The following is a 24,250-nucleotide window of genomic DNA, read 5'->3' as shown; positions in this document are numbered from 1 at the left end:
TCTCTACACAACACATACCCTATGTCTCTACACAACACATACCCTATGTCTCTACACAACACATACCCTATGTCTCTACACAACACATACCCTACTACACAACACATACCCTATGTCTCTACACAACACATACCCTACTACACAACACATACCCTATGTCTCTACACAACACATACCCTATGTCTCTACACAACACATACCCTACTACACAACACATACCCTATGTCTCTACACAACACATACACTACTACACAACACATACCCTACTACACAACACATACCCTATGTCTCTACATAACACATACCCTATGTCTCCCACAACACATACCCTATGTCTCTACACAACACATACCCTACTACACAACACATACCCTATGTCTCTACACAACACATACCCTACTACACAACACATACCCTACTACACAACACATACCCTATGTCTCTACACAACACATACCCTATGTCTCTACACAACACATACCCTACTACACAACACATACCCTATGTCTCTACACAACACATACCCTACTACACAACACATACCCTACTACACAACACATACCCTATGTCTCTACATAACACATACCCTATGTCTCTACACAACACATACCATATGTCTCTACACAACACATACCCTACTACACAACACATACCCTACTACACAACACATACCCTATGTCTCTACACAACACATACCCTATGTCTCTACACAACACATACCCTATGTCTCTACACAACACATACCCTATGTCTCTACACAACACATACCCTACTACACAACACATACCCTATGTCTCCCACACAACACATACCCTATGTCTCTACACAACACATACCATATGTCTCTACACAACACATACCCTACTACAAAACACATACCCTACTACACAACACATACCCTACTACACAACACATACCCTATGTCTCTACACAACACATACCCTATGTCTCTACACAACACATACCCTATGTCTCTACACAACACATACCCTATGTCTCTACACAACACATACCCTACTACACAACACATACCCTATGTCTCTACACAACACATACCCTACTACACAACACATACCCTGTGTCTCTACACAACACATACCCTATGTCTCTACACAACACATACCCTACTACACAACACATACCCTATGTCTCTACACAACACATACACTACTACACAACACATACCCTACTACACAACACATACCCTATGTCTCTACACAACACATACCCTATGTCTCCCACAACACATACCCTATGTCTCTACACAACACATACCCTACTACACAACACATACCCTATGTCTCTACACAACACATACCCTACTACACAACACATACCCTACTACACAACACATACCCTATGTCTCTACACAACACATACCCTATGTCTCTACACAACACATACCCTACTACACAACACATACCCTATGTCTCTACACAACACATACCCTACTACACAACACATACCCTACTACACAACACATACCCTATGTCTCTACATAACACATACCCTATGTCTCCCACAACACATACCCTATGTCTCTACACAACACATACCCTATGTCTCTACACAACACATACCCTATGTCTCTACACAACACATACCCTATGTCTCTACACAACACATACCCTACCACACAACACATACCCTACTACACAACACATACCCTATGTCTCCCACACAACACATACCCTATGTCTCTACACAACACATACCCTATGTCTCTACACAACACATACCCTATGTCTCTACACAACACATACCATATGTCTCTACACAACACATACCCTACTACACAACACATACCCTACTACACAACACATACCCTATGTCTCTACACAACACATACCCTATGTCTCTACACAACACATACCCTATGTCTCTACACAACACATACCCTACTACACAACACATACCCTATGTCTCTACACAACACATACCCTATGTCTCTACACAACACATACCCTATGTCTCTACACAACACATACCCTACTACACAACACATACCCTATGTCTCCCACACAACACATACCCTATGTCTCTACACAACACATACCATATGTCTCTACACAACACATACCCTACTACAAAACACATACCCTACTACACAACACATACCCTACTACACAACACATACCCTATGTCTCTACACAACACATACCCTATGTCTCTACACAACACATACCATATGTCTCTACACAACACATACCCTACTACACAACACATACCCTACTACACAACACATACCCTATGTCTCCCACACAACACATACCCTATGTCTCTACACAACACATACCATATGTCTCTACACAACACATACCCTATGTCTCTACACAACACATACCCTACTACACAACACATACCCTATGTCTCTACACAACACATACCCTATGTCTCTACACAACACATACCCTATGTCTCTACACAACACATACCCTATGTCTCTACACAACACATACCCTACTACACAACACATACCCTACTACACAACACATACCCTATGTCTCCCACACAACACATACCCTATGTCTCTACACAACACATACCATATGTCTCTACACAACACATACCCTACTACACAACACATACCCTACTACACAACACATACCCTACTACACAACACATACCCTATGTCTCTACACAACACATACCCTATGTCTCTACACAACACATACCCCATGTCTCTACACAACACATACCCTATGTCTCTACACAACACATACCCTACTACACAACACATACCCTATGTCTCTACACAACACATACCCTATGTCTCTACACAACACATACCCTACTACACAACACATACCCTATGTCTCTACACAACACATACCCTATGTCTCTACACAACACATACCCTACCACACAACACATACCCTACTACACAACACATACCCTATGTCTCCCACACAACACATACCCTATGTCTCTACACAACACATACCATATGTCTCTACACAACACATACCCTACTACACAACACATACCCTACTACACAACACATACCCTATGTCTCTACACAACACATACCCTATGTCTCTACACAACACATACCCTATGTCTCTACACAACACATACCCTATGTCTCTACACAACACATACCCTACTACACAACACATACCCTATGTCTCCCACACAACACATACCCTATGTCTCTACACAACACATACCATATGTCTCTACACAACACATACCATATGTCTCTACACAACACATACCCTACTACAAAACACATACCCTACTACACAACACATACCCTACTACACAACACATACCCTACTACACAACACATACCCTATGTCTCTACACAACACATACCCTACTACACAAAACATACCCTATGTCTCTACACAACACGTACCCTATGTCTCTACACAACACGTACCCTAAGTCTGTGGACACCCATTTCCCCCCCCTAAACATTCAGAACTGTTTTTAATTGGTTAATGTTGCGTTGGCTTTTGTTTTTTAAATCATGTTTTTAAAAAGCGGTATATGCCGACTTGCATTTTGACTCAGAAAACGATGGTGACCACTGCTATAGCTGATAGTCAGTTAGCCAGTCAGTCAGCCAGTCAGTTAGCCAGTCAGCCAGTTAGTTAGCCAGTCAGTCAGTTTGCCAGTCAGTTAGCCAGTCAGCCAGTTAGTTAGCCAGTCAGTCAGTTAGCCAGTCAGTCAGTCAGTTAGCCAGCCAGCCAGCCAGTCAGTTAGCCAGTCAGTCAGTTAGCCAGTCAGCCAGTCAGTTAGCCAGTCAGCCAGCCAGCCAGTTAGCAGGTCAGTCAGTCAGTTAGCCAGTCAGTCAGTTAATCAGTCTGCCAGTCAGTTACCCAGTCAGTCAGTTAATCGGTCAGCCAGTCAGTCAGTTAATCAGTCAGTCAGCCAGCCAGTCAGTCAGCTAGTCAATCAGTTAATCAGTCAGCCAGCCAGCCAGTTAATCAGTCAGCCAGTCAGTCAGTTAGTCAGTCAGTTAATCAGTCAGCCAGTCCGTCAGCTAGTCAGTCCGTCAGCTAGTCAGTCAGTCAGCTAGTCAGTCAGTCAGCTAGTCAGTCAGCCAGTCAGTCAGTCAGTCAGCCAGTCAGTCAGCCAGTAAGTCAGTCAGTCAGCCAGTCAGTCAGTCTTAACCCCATATGACTTCCCCCTTAGCTCTTCAGCTCCAGCAGAGTGAAGAGTTAAGAGTCTAATCATGTTTCTGCTTTAGGCCTTTCTTTTCCTAACGACTTAATGCTAATGAAATGGAGGGTTTTTAATAACACATCATCAATACAGCTGAGAAAAAAGGTTGAAGTTCCTGTCTGAAAAGGAATTTCATTAAATACAGACTCTCTAAAAATCTCTCTTGCTCTCTTTCTCCATCCCTCCCTATCTCTCTCTCCCTCTCTCTCTTGCTTTCCCTCACTCTTTCTATCGCCGTCCATCCCCCTCTCTCCCGCTCTCTCTCTCTCTTTCTGTCTCCACTCTCTCTCCCTGTCTCTATCTTTCTCTCGCTATCCCTCTCTCTCTCTACGTCTCTCCTGCTCTCTACCTCTCTCGCTCTCTCTCTCTCAATTTCAATTTAAGGGCTTTATTGGCATGGGAAATATATGTTTACATTGCCAAAGCAAGTGACATAGATAATAAACATTAACAAAATTATCTGTAAACATTAGTGATGCACCGATATGACATTTTTGGCTGATACCGATATCCAATATTTTCCTTTCCAAAAAAAAACGATACCCGATATTTACAATTTTAGCGTCCTTTTAAGCATTCTAGTACAGTAGAAGATAACACACACACACACACACGGACACAGAGATCGAAGGCACTGCATCTCAGTGCAAGAGGCGTCACAACAGTCCCTAGTTCGAATCCAGGCTGTATCACATCTGGCCATGATTGGGCGGCACACAATTGGCCCAGCATCATCCGGGTTTGGCCATCATTGTAAATAAGAATTTGTTCTTAACCTGTTGGGGCTAGGGGGCAGTATTTAAACTGGTTACTACTCTTGCCCAGAAACGAGAATATGCATATAATTAGTAGATTTGGATAGAAAACACTCTAAAGTTTCTAAAACTGTTTGAATGGTGTCTGTGAGTATAACAGAACTCATATGGCAGGCCAAAACCTGAGAAGATTCCATACTGGAAGTGCCCTGTCTGACAATTTGTTGTCCTTCTGTTGCATCTCTATCGAAAATACAGCATCTGTGCTGTAACGTGACATTTTCTCAGGCTTCCATTGGCTCTCTAAAGCCGCCAGAAAGTGGAATTGCGTGTCAGCTGTCTCTGGGCAAAGAACAGCAGCAGAGTTTGTGAGTGGTCAGCCTGGGGACAGTGAGACTGAGATGCGCGTTCACGAGACTACTCCATTTTTTTCTTTCAGCCTTTGAATGAATACGTTGCCCGGTTGGAATATTATCGCTATTTTACGAGAAAAATCACATAAAAAATTTATTTTAAACAGCGTTTGACATGCTTCTAAGTACGGTAATGGAATATTAAAAAAAAAAAATGTCACGAAATGTGCTCGCGCGTCACCCTTCAGATAGTGACCTGAACGCACGAACAAAACGGAGCTATTTGAATATAACTATGGATTATTTGGAACCAAAACAACATTTGTTGTTGAAGTAGAAGTCCTGGGAGTGCATTCTGACGAAGAACAGCAAAGGTAATCCAATTTTTCTAATAGTAATTCTAAGTTTAGTGAGCCCCAAACTTGGTGGGTGTCAAAATAGCTAGCCGTGATGGCCGAGCTATGTACTCAGAATATTGCAAAATGTGCTTTCGCCGAAAAGCTATTTTAAAATCTGACACCGCGATTGCATAAAGGAGTTCTGTATCTATAATTCTTAAAATAATTGTTATGTATTTTGTCAACGTTTATCATGAGTAATTTAGTAAATTCACCGGAAGTTTTCGGTGGGTATGCTAGTTCTGAACATCACATACTAATGTAAAAATGCTGGTTTTTGATATAAATATGAACTTGATTGAACAAAACATGCATGTATTGTATAACAATGTCCTAGGAGTGTCATCTGATGAAGATCATCAAAGGTTAGTGCTGCATTTAGCTGTGGTTTTGGTTTTTGTAACATATATGCTTGCTTTGAAAATGGCTGTGTGATTATTTTTTGCAGGGTACTCTCCTGACATAATCTAATGTTTTGCTTTCGCTGGAAAGCCTTTTTGAAATCGGACAATGTGGTTAGATTAACGAGAGTCTTGTCTTTAAAATGGTGTAAAATAGTCATATGTTTGAGAAATTGAAGTTATAGCATTTTTGAGGTATTTGTATTTCGCGCCACGCGATTCCACTGGCTGTTGACTAGGGTGGGACGCAAACGTCCCACCTAGCCCATAGAAGTTAACTGAAATAAAGGTTACACACACTACACTGACAAAGTTATTTTGTTTGCATTTACGTATGTCCCCATTACCAGTAAAATATCATCAAAACCTATTTCTTTCACTTACTTGCTTTGCTGTTTCGTTGTTCAGTCGTTTCATTCTCAACCAGGATTTCATCATACATGTCAAGCAGTGAAGTTTAAGCTCTGTCTGTCCGTGGCCTCTCTTCCTCGGTGCGCACTGTTCTTACTCTTTCAAATGACTGCTCGACTTGTTGACTGTTCAATTCACACAGCAGACATTGTGGGCTAGGTTAGGAATGCTGTGTTGCACGTGTAGCGCAAAATTTTATGTGGCGTCATTACATCATGTACCTACGTTATATAGGTATGCACGTCATCTACCTATGTTATATAGGTATATAGGTATGCACGTCATCTACCTATGTTATATAGGTATGCACGTCGTCTACCTATGTTATATAGGTATGCACGCCATCTACCTATGTTATATAGGTATGCACGTCATCTACCTATGTTATATAGGTATGCACGTCATCTACCTATGTTATATAGGTATGCACGTCATCTACCTATGTTATATAGGTATATAGGTATGCACGTCATCTACCTACGTTATATAGGTATATAGGTATGCACGTCATCTACCTATGTTATATAGGTATATAGGTATGCACGTCATCTACCTACGTTATATAGGTATATAGGTATGCACGTCATCTACCTACGTTATATAGGTATATAGGTATGCACGTCATCTACCTATGTTATATAGGTATGCACGTCATCTTCCTACGTTATATAGGTATATAGGTATGCACGTCATCTACCTATGTTATATAGGTATGCACGTCATCTTTGACATCGGTTTTGCACATCGGCGTTAAACTAGACATCGGGCCAATAACAATGTTGGCATTTTTAGCTAATATCGTCCGATTCCGATATGGTTACTGATATATCCTGCATCCCTAGTAAACACTACACTTACAAAAGTTCAAACAGATTCTCTCTCACTACTGTATCTCTATCTTTATGTTCTGTCTCTCTCTGTCTCCCTATCTCTCTATACATGTATCTGTCTCCCTATCTTTCTCTATATATTTATCTGTCTCCCTATCTTTCTCTATATATTTATCTGTCTCCCTATCTCTCTATATATATTTTTCTGTCTCCCTATCTCTCTATATATATTTTTCTGTCTCCCTATCTCTCTATATATATTTATCTGTCTCCCTATCTCTCTATATATATTTATCTGTCTCCCTATCTTTCTATATATATTTATCTGTCTCCCTATCTCTCTATGTATTTATCTGTCTCCCTATCTCTCTATATATATTTTTCTGTCTCCCTATCTCTCTATATATATTTATCTGTCTCCCTATCTCTCTATATATATTTATCTGTCTCCCTATCTTTCTATATATATTTATCTGTCTCCCTATCTCTCTCTATATATTTATCTGTCTCCCTATCTCTATGTATTTATCTGTCTCCCTATCTCTCTCTATATATTTATCTGTCTCCCTATCTCTCTCTATATATTTATCTGTCTCCCTATCTCTCTCTATATATTTATCTGTCTCCCTATCTCTCTCTATATATATATTTATCTGTCTCCCTATCTCTATGTATTTATCTGTCTCCCTATCTCTCTCTATATATTTATCTGTCTCCCTATCTCTCTCTATATATTTATCTGTCTCCCTATCTCTCTATATATATATATTTATCTGTCTCCCTATCTCTCTCTATGTATTTATCTGTCTCCCTATCTCTCTCTATATATTTATCTGTCTCCCTATCTCTCTCTATATATATATTTATCTGTCTTCTTTCTCTATATATATATTTATCTGTCTTCTTTCTCTGTCTCTTGTTCTGTGGTCAGTCTAGTATTTACTGAGTGCACAGTGCGTCGCAGACATCTGATTGGACAAGACATTGTTCTCTGAGTTTTGATTGGCTGAGAGGGACAGGTGTTCTGAGGGCAGTCACCAGGGTGGGAACTCCACACTCTATAGAGATGGAGGTGTAGAAGTGAGGTACAGTAATGGCAGTACAGGTGCAATGCTTAACCATGGGAAAGGGGCGCACCGTGAGACCCAAACCGTTGCCAGCAGCAGTGCACCTGCATTGTAAATTCACATGTATTATGTATTTTTCTTATCATTTCAATGGAACCCCCCCCCCCCCCCCAAAAAAAAAACTTTGAACGTTAAGAACAATGTTCAATTTTTCATCCCTTTTCTGAGTGTGTCTGAGTGTGTGTTTGGATATATGTCTATGTTTGCATGTTTCTAATGGACTGTGTATGTCTCTGTTTCTGTGTTTCTATGTCTCTGTGTTTGTTTATGTGGGTGGTAAAATAGGACACTGTCACTGCGGTAGCTAGCTGTTTGTCTGCGTACATCTCTTCTTTAATGAGGCAACCCAATAGATATGACTACATGGGTGTAGAATGAGGAGAGCGTTTCTCCCATGAGGAATACAGAGGAGGTTTTTACTGTCATCTCATAGAACACAGACAGTACGGGGTTGTTCCCCTGCAGTAGATTACAGTATCTCTCCACCATACTGTAGAGCGAGGTGGATCCCCTGTCTGTGTCTGCGAACACGGCTCCATTTGAATAATGGTTCATCTTCTCAGTGAGGTGTGTGTGTGTCTATCTGTGGATGTATCTATCCAGCCCCCTGCCTGAATCTACAGTACTGTTTGTACCTATGCAGCTCATTCTCCCATGCCTCCTAATAGCCCCTCAGAGGCCCCCAAGCCCATTTAAACACAGCTTTCACTGACAGGCCCAGGGCCCAGCCTCAACGCACTGCTACTCAATGTTACGCACTGCCAGTTACAGGACAGATACACCCACTCACTCATGCACACACACACAAAGAGCCAAGCGTTTCCTACTCCAACAGATAGACAGGGAATACATGTTTGTATTAATATTTAAAGGTTTTGTACTGCCTACGCTTTCTCAGAAAATACACAATTGATGCGGGAGGGAGGTGATCTCCAGCCCCCCGTCCGCCATGCTTCCCCACCCGGTGAATGGTGAGAGCAGGAAACGCACCATGTTTCACCCCTCCACCTCCATTTCCCCCTGTCCCACTTTTCAGATTTATTGGGGTGATTTACAGTATATGGAGCAGATTTGGCTTTTCCATGTAGAGCAATTAGTTACGCACACCCCAGGTTTCCTCTATGTTGAGCAGGTTGTTCCGCACAATGTAGGCTAACTAGCAGACAGAGGATTCTATATAGACCCGGACCCCAGAGCGTTTATTCAACCTCATCCCTGCTTTCTTTTTCTTTCTTTATTGTTCCTCCTCTCTCTATCTTCCTATTCTCTCTCCGTCATTTTGTTTCTCTGTCCCTTCTGCAGTATTATTAAAGACAGTAATGAGACGTTGTGATCTGTGGCTACTGGAAGAGTAGCTTGTTTGTCTCCATCTCCTTCCTCTCTGTAATGGGCTTTAAATGCTCTTATTTCTCTCATTCATCTCATCTCTCTCTGATTCTACTGCTGCTGCTGTTGCTGTGAAGAAGCAGCCAGACGATTAGCAGCCCAGTCATTAAGCACCCTCGTCTCTGTCTCATCCGGGTCCTCCTCCTCACATCATCTCCTCGGGCCTGTCCCTGGCTAAATTAAAACACTGCATCAAGAGCTTTGTTATCTCTAAAAGACTCGTATTATCCTGTCGGAAAGTAGGAAGACAGAGGAGGGGGAGGCGTGATGGGGGAATGTATTTGCTATTTACCGTTGGGTGAAGGTGGGGGATGTTCGTACTCTGCAATACACACACAGGGATGTCAGAACAATAGATTGCAGTCCCTTTTCACATGCTAATAAAGGTTGAGTGTTTTTATGTAACCTGTGTGATTGTGTTGTTGGGTTATTTCTGTTGTCCATGTGTCATGCTAGGTTCTCCTTGACATGGTTCTTAGGAGAAAGGAATGTTATCTTGGCTAATCTATTGTGTAGGTTCATGACCTTGTTACACACATCAGTGATATGACTATGTAAGGGGATTTTATGGCCTTTACACCTAAATAACTAGGTCTAGAGCTGAGCCTTTTGCTTCTTCTTGTATTTAATCATTGTCTTTCTATCTACTTCTCCCAGGGAGCAGCCCCCTGGACAGCCCTAGAAACTTCTCCCCCAGCACGGCAGCACACTTCTCCTTCGTTCCAGCTCGCAGGTCAGCCTGGGGTCAAGGGGTTAACTCACTGGGATCACATGACTTAATGTGTCTGATCGTCTTATCTCTGTATATACAGTGGTTTGCTAGGGAGAAGGGATTATTACCTCATTCTGTCATTTGAGCCATAATGCTGATTGACAGTCACCTGCACCCCACAGAAGAGAGTTTCCCCAAGCCCAGTTAAGCTTTTTTCTTAAATTCCTTCCATGGTTAATACTCACAGCAGCTCTGTGCTCCTCTTTTTAAATGATAATTGACAGGCTGGCTAATCAAACCCAGATCATCTGAAGGGTTGAAGCCTAGTTTAATATCCTCTTATCATTCAGAGGCTTTGAATAGGAGGTGTAATTACAGAACTAGATATAGAGAGCCTGAGAGGAGTTCAGCACAACTCCAGATTCTAATCAGTTAGTTTCATCAGCCCTTCTAGACAAGAAGAGAGATATGCCATGTGCTAGTAAAATGAAATAACCTGTCTTCTGTATGGGAGATAGATAACACTTCTGCTCTGAACCTCAGTAAATCAGGTAGGACAGGGAGACAGGAAAATGAACCTGACGCAACAGTGCCACACAATGGTGAAGTGTGATAAATCAGGATATCTGAAATGAAATGGTTCTAAGTTGCTCAACACAAAACCAGTGGGTTTGTAGAGCTAACACACTATCCTCTCTCCCACACAGTCACGGGCACAGGGCTGACAGGTAACCTTTGACCTTTCTCCTCCACCTTCTACTCTATCCCATGTCCTCTGCCCTGCATGGACACACCAGGGCCCCAGAGAAGTTCTAGTAGCAGTGCTGTTCTAGGATCTGTCCATATAATCGTATTCATTATGATCTAAAAGGCTAAACCGATCCTAGAGCAGCACTCCTCGGAGATGCTTTGTGGATACTGGCCCTGAAAAGGCTCCATGTCTTGTTGAGCAGAGCAGAGCAGTCCGTTTGTGTTGCTGTAATTACAATAAACGTATCCGTGGATTTGTGATGCCCTAGAGTACGGTCATCCCAAGCCTGCATGGAACTACCCTATAACTAGGACTGTAATGCAAAACAGCTTCATTTCATCTCATATTCATCTCCATGTTGTGGTGTTGGCTGTGTGTGCGTTTGTGTGTGTGTTGCTGGCTTGTGTCCGTGTGTGTTTGCTTGCATGTGTTTGCAGACTTGGTATATATTGTATTCTCCACATAGCTCATCCAAATATACCTACTACTGAACACACCATTTTCTGTCCAAATGATAGACTGTCTGAACACACCACGTTTTTGTATTGTATTTGCAAGACATTCTACTGTACTGTTGGAGCTAGTAACACAAGACATTCTACTGTACTGTTGGAGCTAGTAACACAAGACATTCTACTGTACTGTTGGAGCTAGTAACACAAGACATTCTACTGTACTGTTGGAGCTAGTAACACAAGACATTCTACTGCCCTGTTGGAGCTAGTAACACAATACATTCTACTGTACTGTTGGAGCTAGTAACACAAGACATTCTACTGTACTGTTGGAGCTAGTAACACAAGACATTCTACTATACTGTTGGAGCTAGTAACACAAGACATTCTACTGCCCTGTTGGAGCTAGTAACACAAGACATTCTACTGCCCTGTTGGAGCTAGTAACACAAGACATTCTACTGCCCTGTTGGAGCTAGTAACACAATACATTGTACTGTACTGTTGGAGCTAGTAACACAAGACATTCTACTGTACTGTTGGAGCTAGTAACACAATACATTGTACTGTACTGTTGGAGCTAGTAACACAAGACATTCTACTGTACTGTTGGAGCTAGTAACACAATACATTCTACTGTACTGTTGGAGCTAGTAACACAATACATTCTACTGTACTGTTGGAGCTAGTAACACAAGACATTCTACTGCCCTGTTGGAGCTAGTAACACAAGACATTCTACTGTACTGTTGGAGCTAGTAACACAATACATTCTACTGCCCTTTTGGAGCTAGTAACACAAGACATTCTACTGCCCTGTTGGAGCTAGTAACACAAGACATTCTACTGTACTGTTGGAGCTAGTAACACAAGACATTCTACTGCCCTGTTGGAGCTAGTAACACAATACATTCTACTGTACTGTTGGAGCTAGTAACACAAGACATTCTACTGCCCTGTTGGAGCTAGTAACACAAGACATTCTACTGTACTGTTGGAGCTAGTAACACAAGACATTCTACTGCCCTGTTGGAGCTAGTAACACAAGACATTCTACTGCCCTGTTGGAGCTAGTAACACAAGACATTCTACTGTACTGTTGGAGCTAGTAACACAAGACATTCTACTGTACTGTTGGAGCTAGTAACACAATACATTCTACTGTACTGTTGGAGCTAGTAACACAAGACATTCTACTGTACTGTTGGAGCTAGTAACACAATACATTCTACTGTACTGTTGGAGCTAGTAACACAAGACATTCTACTGCCCTGTTGGAGCTAGTAAAACAAGACATTCTACTGCCCTGTTGGAGCTAGTAACACAAGACATTCTACTGTACTGTTGGAGCTAGTAACACAATACATTCTACTGTACTGTTGGAGCTAGTAACACAATACATTCTACTGTACTGTTGGAGCTAGTAACACAAGACATTCTACTGCCCTGTTGGAGCTAGTAACACAAGACATTCTACTGTACTGTTGGAGCTAGTAACACAATACATTCTACTGCCCTTTTGGAGCTAGTAACACGGGACATTCTACTGCCCTGTTGGAGCTAGTAACACAAGACATTCTACTGTACTGTTGGAGCTAGTAACACAAGACATTCTACTGCCCTGTTGGAGCTAGTAACACAAGACATTCTACTGCCCTGTTGGAGCTAGTAACACAAGACATTCTACTGTACTGTTGGAGCTAGTAACACAAGACATTCTACTGTACTGTTGGAGCTAGTAACACAAGACATTCTACTGCCCTGTTGGAGCTAGTAACACAAGACATTCTACTGTACAGTTGGAGCTAGTACCACAAGACATTCTACTGTACTGTTGGAGCTAGTAACACAAGACATTCTACTGCCCTGTTGGAGCTAGTACCACAAGACATTCTACTGCCCTGTTGGAGATAGTAACACAAGACATTCTACTGCCCTGTTGGAGCTAGTAACACAAGACATTCTACTGTACAGTTGGAGCTAGTAACACAAGACATTCTACTGTACTGTTGGAGCTAGTAACTCAAGACATTCTACTGCCCTGTTGAAGTTAGTAACACAATACATTCTACTGTACTGTTGGAGCTAGTAACACAAGACATTCTACTGCCCTGTTGGAGCTGGTAACACAAGACATTCTACTGTACAGTTGGAGCTAGTACCACAAGACATTCTACTGTACTGTTGGAGCTAGTAACACAAGACATTCTACTGCCCTGTTGGAGCTAGTAACACAAGACATTCTACTGTACAGTTGGAGCTAGTACCACAAGACATTCTACTGTACTGTTGGAGCTAGTAACACAAGACATTCTACTGTACTGTTGGAGCTAGTAACACAAGACATTCTACTGCCCTGTTGGAGCTAGTAACACAAGACATTCTACTGTACAGTTGGAGCTAGTAACACAAGACATTCTACTGTACTGTTGGAGCTAGTAACTCAAGACATTCTACTGCCCTGTTGAAGTTAGTAACACAATACATTCTACTGCCCTGTTGGAGCTAGTAACACAAGACATTCTACTGCACTGTTGGAGCTAGTAACAAGACATTCTACTGCCCTGTTGGAGCTAGTAACACAATACATTCTACTGTACTGTTGGAGCTAGTAACACAAGACATTCTACTGCACTGTTGGAGCTAGTAACACAAGACATTCTACTGTACTGTTGGAGCTAGTAACACAAGACATTCTACTGCCCTGTTGGAGCTAGTAACACAAGACATTCTACTGTACTGTTGGTGCTAGTAACACAAGACATTCTACTGCCCTTTTGGAGCTAGTAACACAAGACATTCTACTGTACTGTTGGAGCTAGTAACACAAGACATTCTACTGCCCTGTTGGAGCTAGTAACACAAGACATTCTACTTTACTGTTGGAGCTAGTAACACAAGATATTCTACTGCCCTTTTGGAGCTAGTAACACAAGACATTCTACTGTACTGTTGGAGCTAGTAACACAAGACAGTCTACTGTACTGTTGGAGCTAGTAACACAAGACATTCTACTGCCCTGTTGGAGCTAGTAACACAAGACATTCTACTGTACAGTTGGAGCTAGTACCACAATACATTCTACTGTACTGTTGGAGCTAGTAACACAAGACATTCTACTGCCCTGTTGGAGCTAGTACCACAATACATTCTACTGCCCTGTTGGAGCTAGTAACACAAGACATTCTACTGCCCTGTTGGAGCTAGTAACACAAGACATTCTACTGTACAGTTGGAGCTAGTAACACAAGACATTCTATTGTACTGTTGGAGCTAGTAACTCAAGACATTATACTGCCCTGTTGAAGTTAGTAACACAATACATTCTACTGTACTGTTGGAGCTAGCAACACAAGACATTCTACTGTACTGTTGGAGCTTGTAACACAAGACATTCTACTGTACTGTTGGAGCTAGTAACACAAGACATTCTACTGCCCTGTTGGAGCTAGTAACACAAGACATTCTACTGCACTGTTGGAGCTAGTAACAAGACATTCTACTGCCCTGTTGGAGCTAGTAACACAATACATTCTACTGTACTGTTGGAGCTAGTAACACAAGACATTCTACTGCACTGTTGGAGCTAGTAACACAAGACATTCTACTGTACTGTTGGAGCTAGTAACACAAGACATTCTACTGCCCTGTTGGAGCTAGTAACACAAGACATTCTACTGTACTGTTGGAGCTAGTAACACAAGATATTCTACTGCCCTTTTGGAGCTAGTAACACAAGACATTCTACTGTACTGTTGGAGCTAGTAACACAAGACAGTCTGCTGTACTGTTGGAGCTAGTAACACAAGACATTCTACTGTACTGTTGGAGCTAGTAACACAAGACAGTCTACTGTACTGTTGGAGCTAGTAACACAAGACATTCTACTGTACTGTTGGAGCTAGTAACACAAGACATTCTACTGCCCTGTTGGAGCTAGTAACACAAGACATTCTACTGTACTGTTGGAGCTAGTAACACAAGACATTCTACTGTACTGTTGGAGCTAGTAACACAAGACATTCTACTGTACTGTTGGAGCTAGTAACACAAGACATTCTACTGTACTGTTGGAGCTAGTAACACAAGACATTCTTCTGTACTGTTGGAGCTAGTAACACAAAACATTCTACTGTACTGTTGGAGCTAGTAACACAAGACATTCTACTGCACCTGCTATAACGCTTGCAAATTTGTGTACGCAACCAATAAACTTAGATTTGATTGGAATTTTCAGTTTGAGTTGTCACAGACATCTAGCTTGTTACCATGGCTCCATCAAGCCTTTCTTTTTAAACCCAGGAACTGACATTAACCCCTGCCATCCTCTCTGTGTTTCTTTCTCTTTCTTTCTCGCGTTCTCTCTTTCTCAGGACGGATGGCAGACGCTGGTCTCTGGCCTCACTTCCCTCCTCTGGATATGGCACTAACACACCCAGCTCCACCGTCTCAGTGAGTGTATGTGTGTGTACAGAATGTTTTTGTGTGTGTATCCAGAAGAATCTCACACCCCTCCTAGTACAGTACATCTCTTCCCTCTGGTGCAGCAGCCCAGCCCAGTCTCACCGTTAGTCTCACCGTTAGTCTCACCGTTAGTCTCACCGTTAGTCTGACCGTTAGTCTCACCGTTAGTCTGACCGTTAGTCTCACCGTTAGTCTGACCGTTAGTCTCACCGTTAGTCTGACCATTAGTCTCACCGTTAGTCTGACCGTTAGTCTCACCGTTAGTCTGACCGTTAGTCTGAACGTTAGTCTGACCGTTAGTCTCACCGTTAGTCTGACCGTTAGTCTCACCGTTAGTCTCACCGTTAGTCTCACCGTTAGTCTGACCGTTAGTCTGACCGTTAGTCTGAACGTTAGTCTGACCGTTAGTCTGAACGTTAGTCTGAACGTTAGTCTCACCGTTAGTCTCACCGTTAGTCTGACCGTTAGTCTGACCGTTAGTCTGAACGTTAGTCTCACCGTTAGTCTCACCGTTAGTCTGACCGTTAGTCTGACCGTTAGTCTGACCGTTAGTCTCACCGTTAGTCTGACCGTTAGTCTGACCGTTAGTCTGAACGTTAGTCTCACCGTTAGTCTCACCGTTAGTCTGACCGTTAGTCTGAACGTTAGTCTGAACGTTAGTCTCACCGTTAGTCTCACCGTTAGTCTGACCGTTAGTCTGACCGTTAGTCTGACCGTTAGTCTCACCGTTAGTCTCACCGTTAGTCTGACCGTTAGTCTGACCGTTAGTCTGACCGTTAGCACACACAGCCTCTTCCTCATGTTGATGAGAAGCCTGAAGGCTTCCTGCTACTCGCCAGCTCAGAGGAGATTAAGTTGTTGTGCTCATATAACCTCATTATAGATTCAGGTTAAATTAGCTCTGAATATTTTTTCTCCTACTCAAAGGAGCAACAATACCTCTGTAACCCCTAATGTACAGTCTAAATGTTTAACAGACAGTCATCCCCATTTAAAATTCTCCAAAGTTTGTTCATTCACAACGGCCCAGTAGAGAGCAGAGCACACTACCTTAGCCAGGAGTTAACATTCACAGTAGCCGTTAGTCTCTGGGCTACTAGCTACTCGGCTCTTCTCCCCTTGTTTTCCCTCCCTCCAGCAGTTAGCCGCACTAGCTACTCAGCTCTTCTGCTCCTGTAATCCTCCTTCCAGCATTTAGCCGCTACTAGCTACTCGGCTCTTCTGCTCTTGTAATCCCTCCCTCCAGCAGTTAGCCGCTACTAGCTACTCGGCTCTTCTGCTCCTGTAATCCTCCTTCCAGCATTTAGCCGCTACTAGCTACTTGGCTCTTCTGCTCTTGTAATCCCTCCCTCCAGCAGTTAGCCGCTACTAGCTGCTTGGCTCTTCTGCTCTTGTAATCTCTCCCTCCAGCAGTTAGCCGCTACTAGCTGCTTGGCTCTTCTGCTCTTGTAATCCCTCCCTCCAGCAGTTAGCCGCTACTAGCTGCTTGGCTCTTCTGCTCTTGTAATCCCTCCCTCCAGCAGTTAGCCGCTACTAGCTGCTTGGCTCTTCTGCCCTTGTAATCCCTCCCTCTCTGCTTCTCACAGTCATCCTGTTCATCCCAGGAGAAGCTGCACCAGCTACCCTTCCAGCCCACGGCGGACGAGCTGCACTTCCTCACCAAGCACTTCAGCTCCGAGAGCATCACAGACGAGGATGAACGACACTCGCCCATGCGCCCCCGCTCACGCAGCCTCAGGTAGGACAGGACACCCAGAGACTCTAACGATCATGTACCCAGTACACGGTGCAGTGCCCACCCTATACCCCAAGCCTCCCCATCTGTACACGGCAGACCACAGACAGAACTCACCTGACTGGCTGACTGGCTGGCTGGGTGGCAGTAGGGCTGCCTGTGTAACTGCAGTAAACAGAAAGGCATTAAACCTAAAGGTCTATATTTAACTGATAGTCAAAAAGGTAATTGACATGTGGCTTGTGAGTGATTGGAGCTCGGAACACATGCATTTCACTACACCCACAATAACATCTGATAAATATATGTATGTGACCAATACAATTTGATTTGACAGTGATCTCTTCACTGTGGCGTCTCTCACCTTTCTATCGACCCAGCCTACCTGTCTCCTCTGTCTCTACCCATCACGCCCGCCCGTTCCTTCTATCTTTCACTCTCTCTCTCTGTCTGTCTGTCTCTTTCAGTCTCTCCCTCTGTCACTCTCTGTTCTACAATTCTCTTTCTCTGTCTCTCCACCTCTTTCTCTTTCTCACACTCCATTTATCTCCCTCCCTGTCTCCCTTTCCTGTCTCTTTCTGTCTGTGTCTGTCAGTGTTTGGTCATTGCCAGAGGTTATCTATCTCAGTCAGTTTGTCTGTCTGTCACAGACTCGGCCTTCTGTGAGATCTGAGAGGTGCCAGTTCTGGCGTCATCTCAGCTGATGCCACCCTGTCCTGACATGACCTGCTGCTGCCAGTCTAAACCTCTCCTCTCCTTCCATCCTTCTGTGTGGATGAAGAACTCACACTCTCCTTCTAGCTCACTCTATCCTCATGAATGGAGAACAGAAAGTGTCTCTTTTGGTATTATATGAGAGAAACACTTGATGAGGTTTGGTGTTAAGACTGTTATATGACACAGAGAGAGGCCTGGCCCTTCACCTCCTACATTCTATAGTAGGCTGGGACAATACCAGTATATTGATCATCTTTAGTATCATAGCAAGGAAACAAAACACAGAACAAAACAAACATCATTATGTTGTCATCCAGAGTCACATGTATTTATTTTCCAAACTATAGCACACAATATGTTACATAGGTAGGTTTTTAAAGGACCAAAGCATTTAGTCTGCTTCGTGTTTTCATTTTTGCCTTGGAAAAAATATTTAGATACTGGTATGGTTACAGCCCTAGATAGGCTGTATCTCTCTCTGAATATACTCAGTATTGGATACTGGTATGGTCACAGCCCTACATAGGCTGTATCTCTCTCTGAATGTACTCAGTATTGGCTTGCCTCAGTGTTTTCCCCAAGCACGTGGAGTAGCCAGACAGGCTCATCTGGGCTGGGGGGCTCGTTAAGACATTTTTACCGAACAAGCTCAATTTTGGTGGCCTCTGGTACATTCTAATACTAGATTGTATTTTCAACCAGCAACTATCAGGAAACAACACCATTTTTTTAATCATACTTTTACAGTGTTAGTTACAGCAGCTGTTGTACAATATCATATAAAATTGCTGACATCCATAGGCTTTAAGCTTCCTTTTAAGAGGCATTTTGTCAGCTTTCTGCAATACAGATGTGATAGAAGAGCCGGTGTTTAACATGGGCTTTGCTACACAGAAAGCAGCAGTTGATTACTCCATTGTCAACACTTTGATTTAATCAGTAGACCTACATCAATATCTTTGATATAGCTAGCATATACAGTACCAGTCAAACGTTTGGACACCTACTCATTCAATGTTTATTTTCTTATTTTTTTACTATTTTCTACATTGTAGAATAATAGTGAAGACATCAAAACTATGAAATAACACATATGGAATCATGTAGTAACCAAAAAAGTGTTAAACATATCAAAATATATTTTATATTTGAGATTCTCTGCAGTCCAACTCATCCCAAACCATCTCAATTGGTTGAGGTCGGGTGATTGTGGAGGCCAGGTCATCTGATGTAGCACTCCATCACTCTCCTTATTGGTCAAATAGCTCTTTCACAGCCTGGAGGTGTGTTGGGTCATTGTCCTGTTGAAAAATAAATGATAGTCCCAATAAGCGCAAACCAGATGGTCTTCCCTGTGGCTCAGTTGGTAGAGCATGGTGTTTGCAACGCCAGCATGGTGTGTGCAACGACAGGGTTGTGGGTTCGATTCCCACGGGGGGCCAGTACAAAAAAAAATGCATGAAATGAAATCAAATGTATGAAATGTATGCATTCACTACTGTAAGTTGCTCTGGATAAGAGCGTCTGCTAAATGACTAAAAATGTAAAATGAAGGCCTGATTCACTCAGTCTCCTCTGAACAGTTGATGTTGAGATGTGTCTGTTACTTGAACTCTGTGAAGCATTTATTTGGGCTGCAATTTCTGAGGCTGGTAACTCTAATGAACGTATCTTCTTTAGCAGAGGGAACTCTGGGTCTTCCTTCCCTGAGGCGGTCCTCATGAGAGACAGTTTCATCATAGCGCTTGATGGTATTTTGCAACTGCACTTGAATACATTTTCCGGATTGACTGACTTTCGTGACTTAAAGTAATGATGGACTGTCATTTTCTTTGCTTATTTGAGCTGTTCTTGACATAATATGGACTTGGTATTTTACCAAATAGGACTATCTTCTGTATACCACCCCTATCTTGTCACAACACAACTGATAGGCTTAAACGCATTAAGAAGGAAAGAAATTCCACAAATTAACTTAACCTGTTATGGCTAGGGGGCAGTATTTTCACGGCTGGATAAAAAACGTACCCGATTTAATCTGGTTACTACTCCTGCCCAGTAACTAGAATATGCATATAATTATTGGCTTTGGATAGAAAACACTCTAAAGTTTCTAAAACTGTTTGAATGGTGTCTGTGAGTATAACAGAACTCAAATGGCAGGTCAAAACCTGAGAGATTCCTTTACAGGAAGTGGCCTGTCTGACCATTTCTTGAACTTCTTTGCCATCTCTATCTTTTACAAAGGATCTCTGCTCTAACGTGACACTTCCTACGTCTTCCATGGGCGCTCAGAGCCCGGGAAAAACCTGAATGTCGTCATCCCAGCCCCAGGCTGAAACACATTATCGCCTTTCTCAAGTGGCCGATCAAGGGACTGTGGGCTTAGGCGCGTGCCCTGGCCGCCCCGTCTTTGTGATTTTTCCTCTGTTTGCCGAAAAGAAGATTCCCGGTCGGAATATTATCGCTTTTTACGAGATAAATTGCATAAAAATTGATTTTAAACAGCGGTTGACATGCTTCGAAGTACGGTAATGGAATATTTAGAATTTTTTTGTCACGAATTGCGCCATGCGCGCGACCCTGATTTACCATTTCGGATAGTGTCTGGGACGCACGAACAAAACGCCGCTATTCGGATATAACGATGGATTATTTTGGACCAAACCAACATTTGTTATTGAAGTAGCAGTCCTGGGAGTGCATTCTGACGAAGACAACAAAAGGTAATCAAACTTTTATAATAGTAAATCTGATTTTGGTGAAGGCTAAACTTGCCAAGTGTCTAAATAGCTAGCCCGTGATGGCTGGGCTATGTACTTAGAATATTGCAAAATGTGCTTTCACCAAAAAGCTATTTTAAAATCGGACATATCGAGTGCATAGAGGAGTATTGTATCTATAATTCTTAAAATAATTGTTATGCTTTTGTGAACGTTTATCGTGAGTAATTTAGTAAATTGTTAGTAAATTCCCCGGAAGTTTGCGGGGGGTATGCTAGTTCTGAACGTCATATGCTAATGTAAAAAGCTGTTTTTTGATATAAATATGAACTTGATTGAACAAAACATGCATGTATTGTATAACATAATGTCCTAGGGTTGTCATCTGATGAAGATCATCAAAGGTTAGTGCTGCATTTAGCTGTCTTCTGGGTTTTTGTGACATTATAAGCTAGCTTGAAAAATGGGTGTCTGATTATTTCTGGCTGGGTAGTCTGCTGACATAATCTAATGTTTTGCTTTCGTTGTAAAGCCTTTTTGAAATCGGACAGTGTGGTTAGATAAAGGAGAGTCTTGTCTTTAAAATGCTGTGAAATAGTCATATGTTTGAAAAATTGAAGTTTTTGTATTTTTGAGGAATTTGTAATTCGCGCCACGCCTATCATTGGATATTGGAGCAGGTGTTCCGCTAGCGGAACGTCTAGATGTAAGAGGTTAACACGGCACACCTGTTAATTGAAATGCATTCCAGGTGACTACCTCATGAAGCTGGTTGAGCAAATGCCAAGAGTGTGCAAAGCTGTCATCAATGCAAAGGGTGGCTACTTTGAAGAATCTCAAAAATAAAATATATTTTGATTTGTTTAACACTTCTTTGGTTACTACATGATTCCATATGTGTTATTTCATAGTTTTGATGTCTTCACTATTATTCTACAATGTAAAAATAAAGAAAAACCCTGGAAAGAGTAAGTGCGTCCAAACTTTTGATTGGTACTGTATATCAATATCTTTGAAAATACCATATAGGTATCATTAGCTTTTAAAACAATTCAATCTGTTTTCTTTTATCCTATTTTGGACCCGTGAGCCCATCTCTCCACTAGCCTGCTTATTGTTCCTACTGTGAGGAGGATTCGCCATCTTCATCGAATGATTTCATCATTTATCTGCAGATAATCATCAAATAGCCTAACAGTTTGCAAATTAGGGAGCCAAATGAAAGCTCTCTTACCAATGCAATTCGGTAAGCTACTGACGAGTCACTCACGTTAACGTGTCTGGCAAGTCCTGATGGACTTCATATTGAAAATAGAAACCAGATCTTTTGTTTACTTGTCCCGATGCGATACACTGGACATATAACTACGTTGTATGATTTATGAATGGGAAGGATACATGAGATCGACTTTATTCAGTCAGTTCAACCTTTTCTAAACTAGTCAAGCTTGCTGTTCGTCAATGAAAGCACACTAAATATCCTCCATGGCTGCGTATGAAACACACCAGGGTCCAGCGTTAACTTTTTTTCTCACTGGCCAGGCCAGTTGGACAAAAATGTACTGGCCCGACCAGAATTCCTACTGGCCCGGACATTGTGTAGTTCTTAAATGGGTTGGGGTCATGCAGGTTGGCATGCTTGCGACCTACGCAAGCTACAGTCGGTATTGTAGGCAAGTAAACATGCCAAAATGAACACGGCATGTATTTATTAACATATCAAGATAAAATATTATAGTCAGGCAACATATGAGATGTGAATATGCAACATTTCATTCCAGTCGGAGTGTATTTTCTCTCGCTTCAGCTCAATTGATGTCCGCCATTGATTTCAATGCATTTATAATAACCTTTTTACGTTTTTGCAACATATTTCTGTGCATACTTTCTGTTGAAGCTTGCATCGATGCACGCTTCAAAAAATGTACAAACGGCGTACACATTCGAGAAGTGCCTTCCTCTTGATTTGGATTATACTCCGACCCTCTAATTTGCGTGCTCGGAGCCCGGTGGTGAGCATTTTGAGAAACACCCATCGACACGGCTTCAGTAATAAACTAGTCAAGAGGAATGCCCCGTGTCTGTTTGTAGCTTTCTTTGTGCAGACTATCAACAGTAGCCAGCACATTGCTAGTCTGTTCACTATTAGTTTACTTTTGTAATTCACTTTCCCTAAAAGAAATAAGCCCAGTGAATAGATTGACGGGCAGGTAAATGTTGAACTGGAATGTAAAAATGCACTGTACCGACATGCTTTTACTGGCCCCGGGCCATCGTTAATGTCAGACCCTGCATGTGAAAGAAAATAAAGGAATGTGCCAGAAAACAATTGGCTGAGTGGATTATATGGTATAATCCACTCATTATATGGTATGTGGAAATGTACTCGCATTATATTGGACCTGCAAATTCATGCTCTCTCCCTCCGTGTAAAGAAATTAGACTGCAACCACATTCTAGCGGGAGAGGGCTCTGGATACTTTTTTAAATACTTTTTTTGTTGTTGTAGCGAATTGAAAAGTAGCCTAGTTAATTTAAGTGGAAAAAAGTAGCTGGCTTGAAAATGAGTCTGTAATCGGCTGTATAGCCGACAGCCGGCGCTAGTGGAAAACACTGCCTGTCTTTCAGGCTAGCTAGCAGAATTACATCTATGAATATTAGATGAGCTAGCAAGGTGTGAGAAATAAGATCATTACCAACCCTTTACAAATGGCTCTCTGCTGTATGACTGTACTGCATAATCAGAGTGGTAAAGTGAACGAAGCAGATGAGGTGAGGGAGAGCGAGTGAAAGAGAGAGAGAGCACGTGCACCGGAGGGAGTGAGAAAGAAAATGCAAAGATGAGTCTCAGACCAGCTA

General features: G+C 42.2%; 1 protein-coding gene across 14 annotated transcripts in view; it reads left to right on the top strand.

Moving 5' to 3' along the window:
* The window catches only part of LOC106560530 (microtubule-associated serine/threonine-protein kinase 2), a 329,712-nt gene that overhangs the window by 270,743 nt on the left and 34,719 nt on the right, over positions 1-24,250 (top strand). For 7 of the 14 annotated variants that reach the window (XM_045687859.1, XM_045687858.1, XM_045687867.1 and 4 more), the window contains 4 exons: positions 10,492-10,567; positions 11,254-11,274; positions 16,126-16,210; positions 17,803-17,954. In XM_045687859.1, coding sequence (XP_045543815.1) covers positions 10,492-10,567; positions 11,254-11,274; positions 16,126-16,210; positions 17,803-17,954 — 334 coding nt within the window. The remainder of the gene's footprint in view (positions 1-10,491; positions 10,568-11,253; positions 11,275-16,125; positions 16,211-17,802; positions 17,955-24,250) is intronic. The other 7 variants (XM_045687860.1, XM_045687871.1, XM_045687863.1 and 4 more) reach the window with 5 other exon arrangements.

The sequence above is a fragment of the Salmo salar genome, chromosome ssa10 (genome assembly GCF_905237065.1).
Source record: "Salmo salar chromosome ssa10, Ssal_v3.1, whole genome shotgun sequence".
Taxonomy (NCBI): Eukaryota; Metazoa; Chordata; class Actinopteri; order Salmoniformes; family Salmonidae; genus Salmo; species Salmo salar.
The sequence above is the reverse complement of the archived record's forward strand: the minus strand, read 5'-3'. Positions and strand labels throughout refer to the sequence as shown.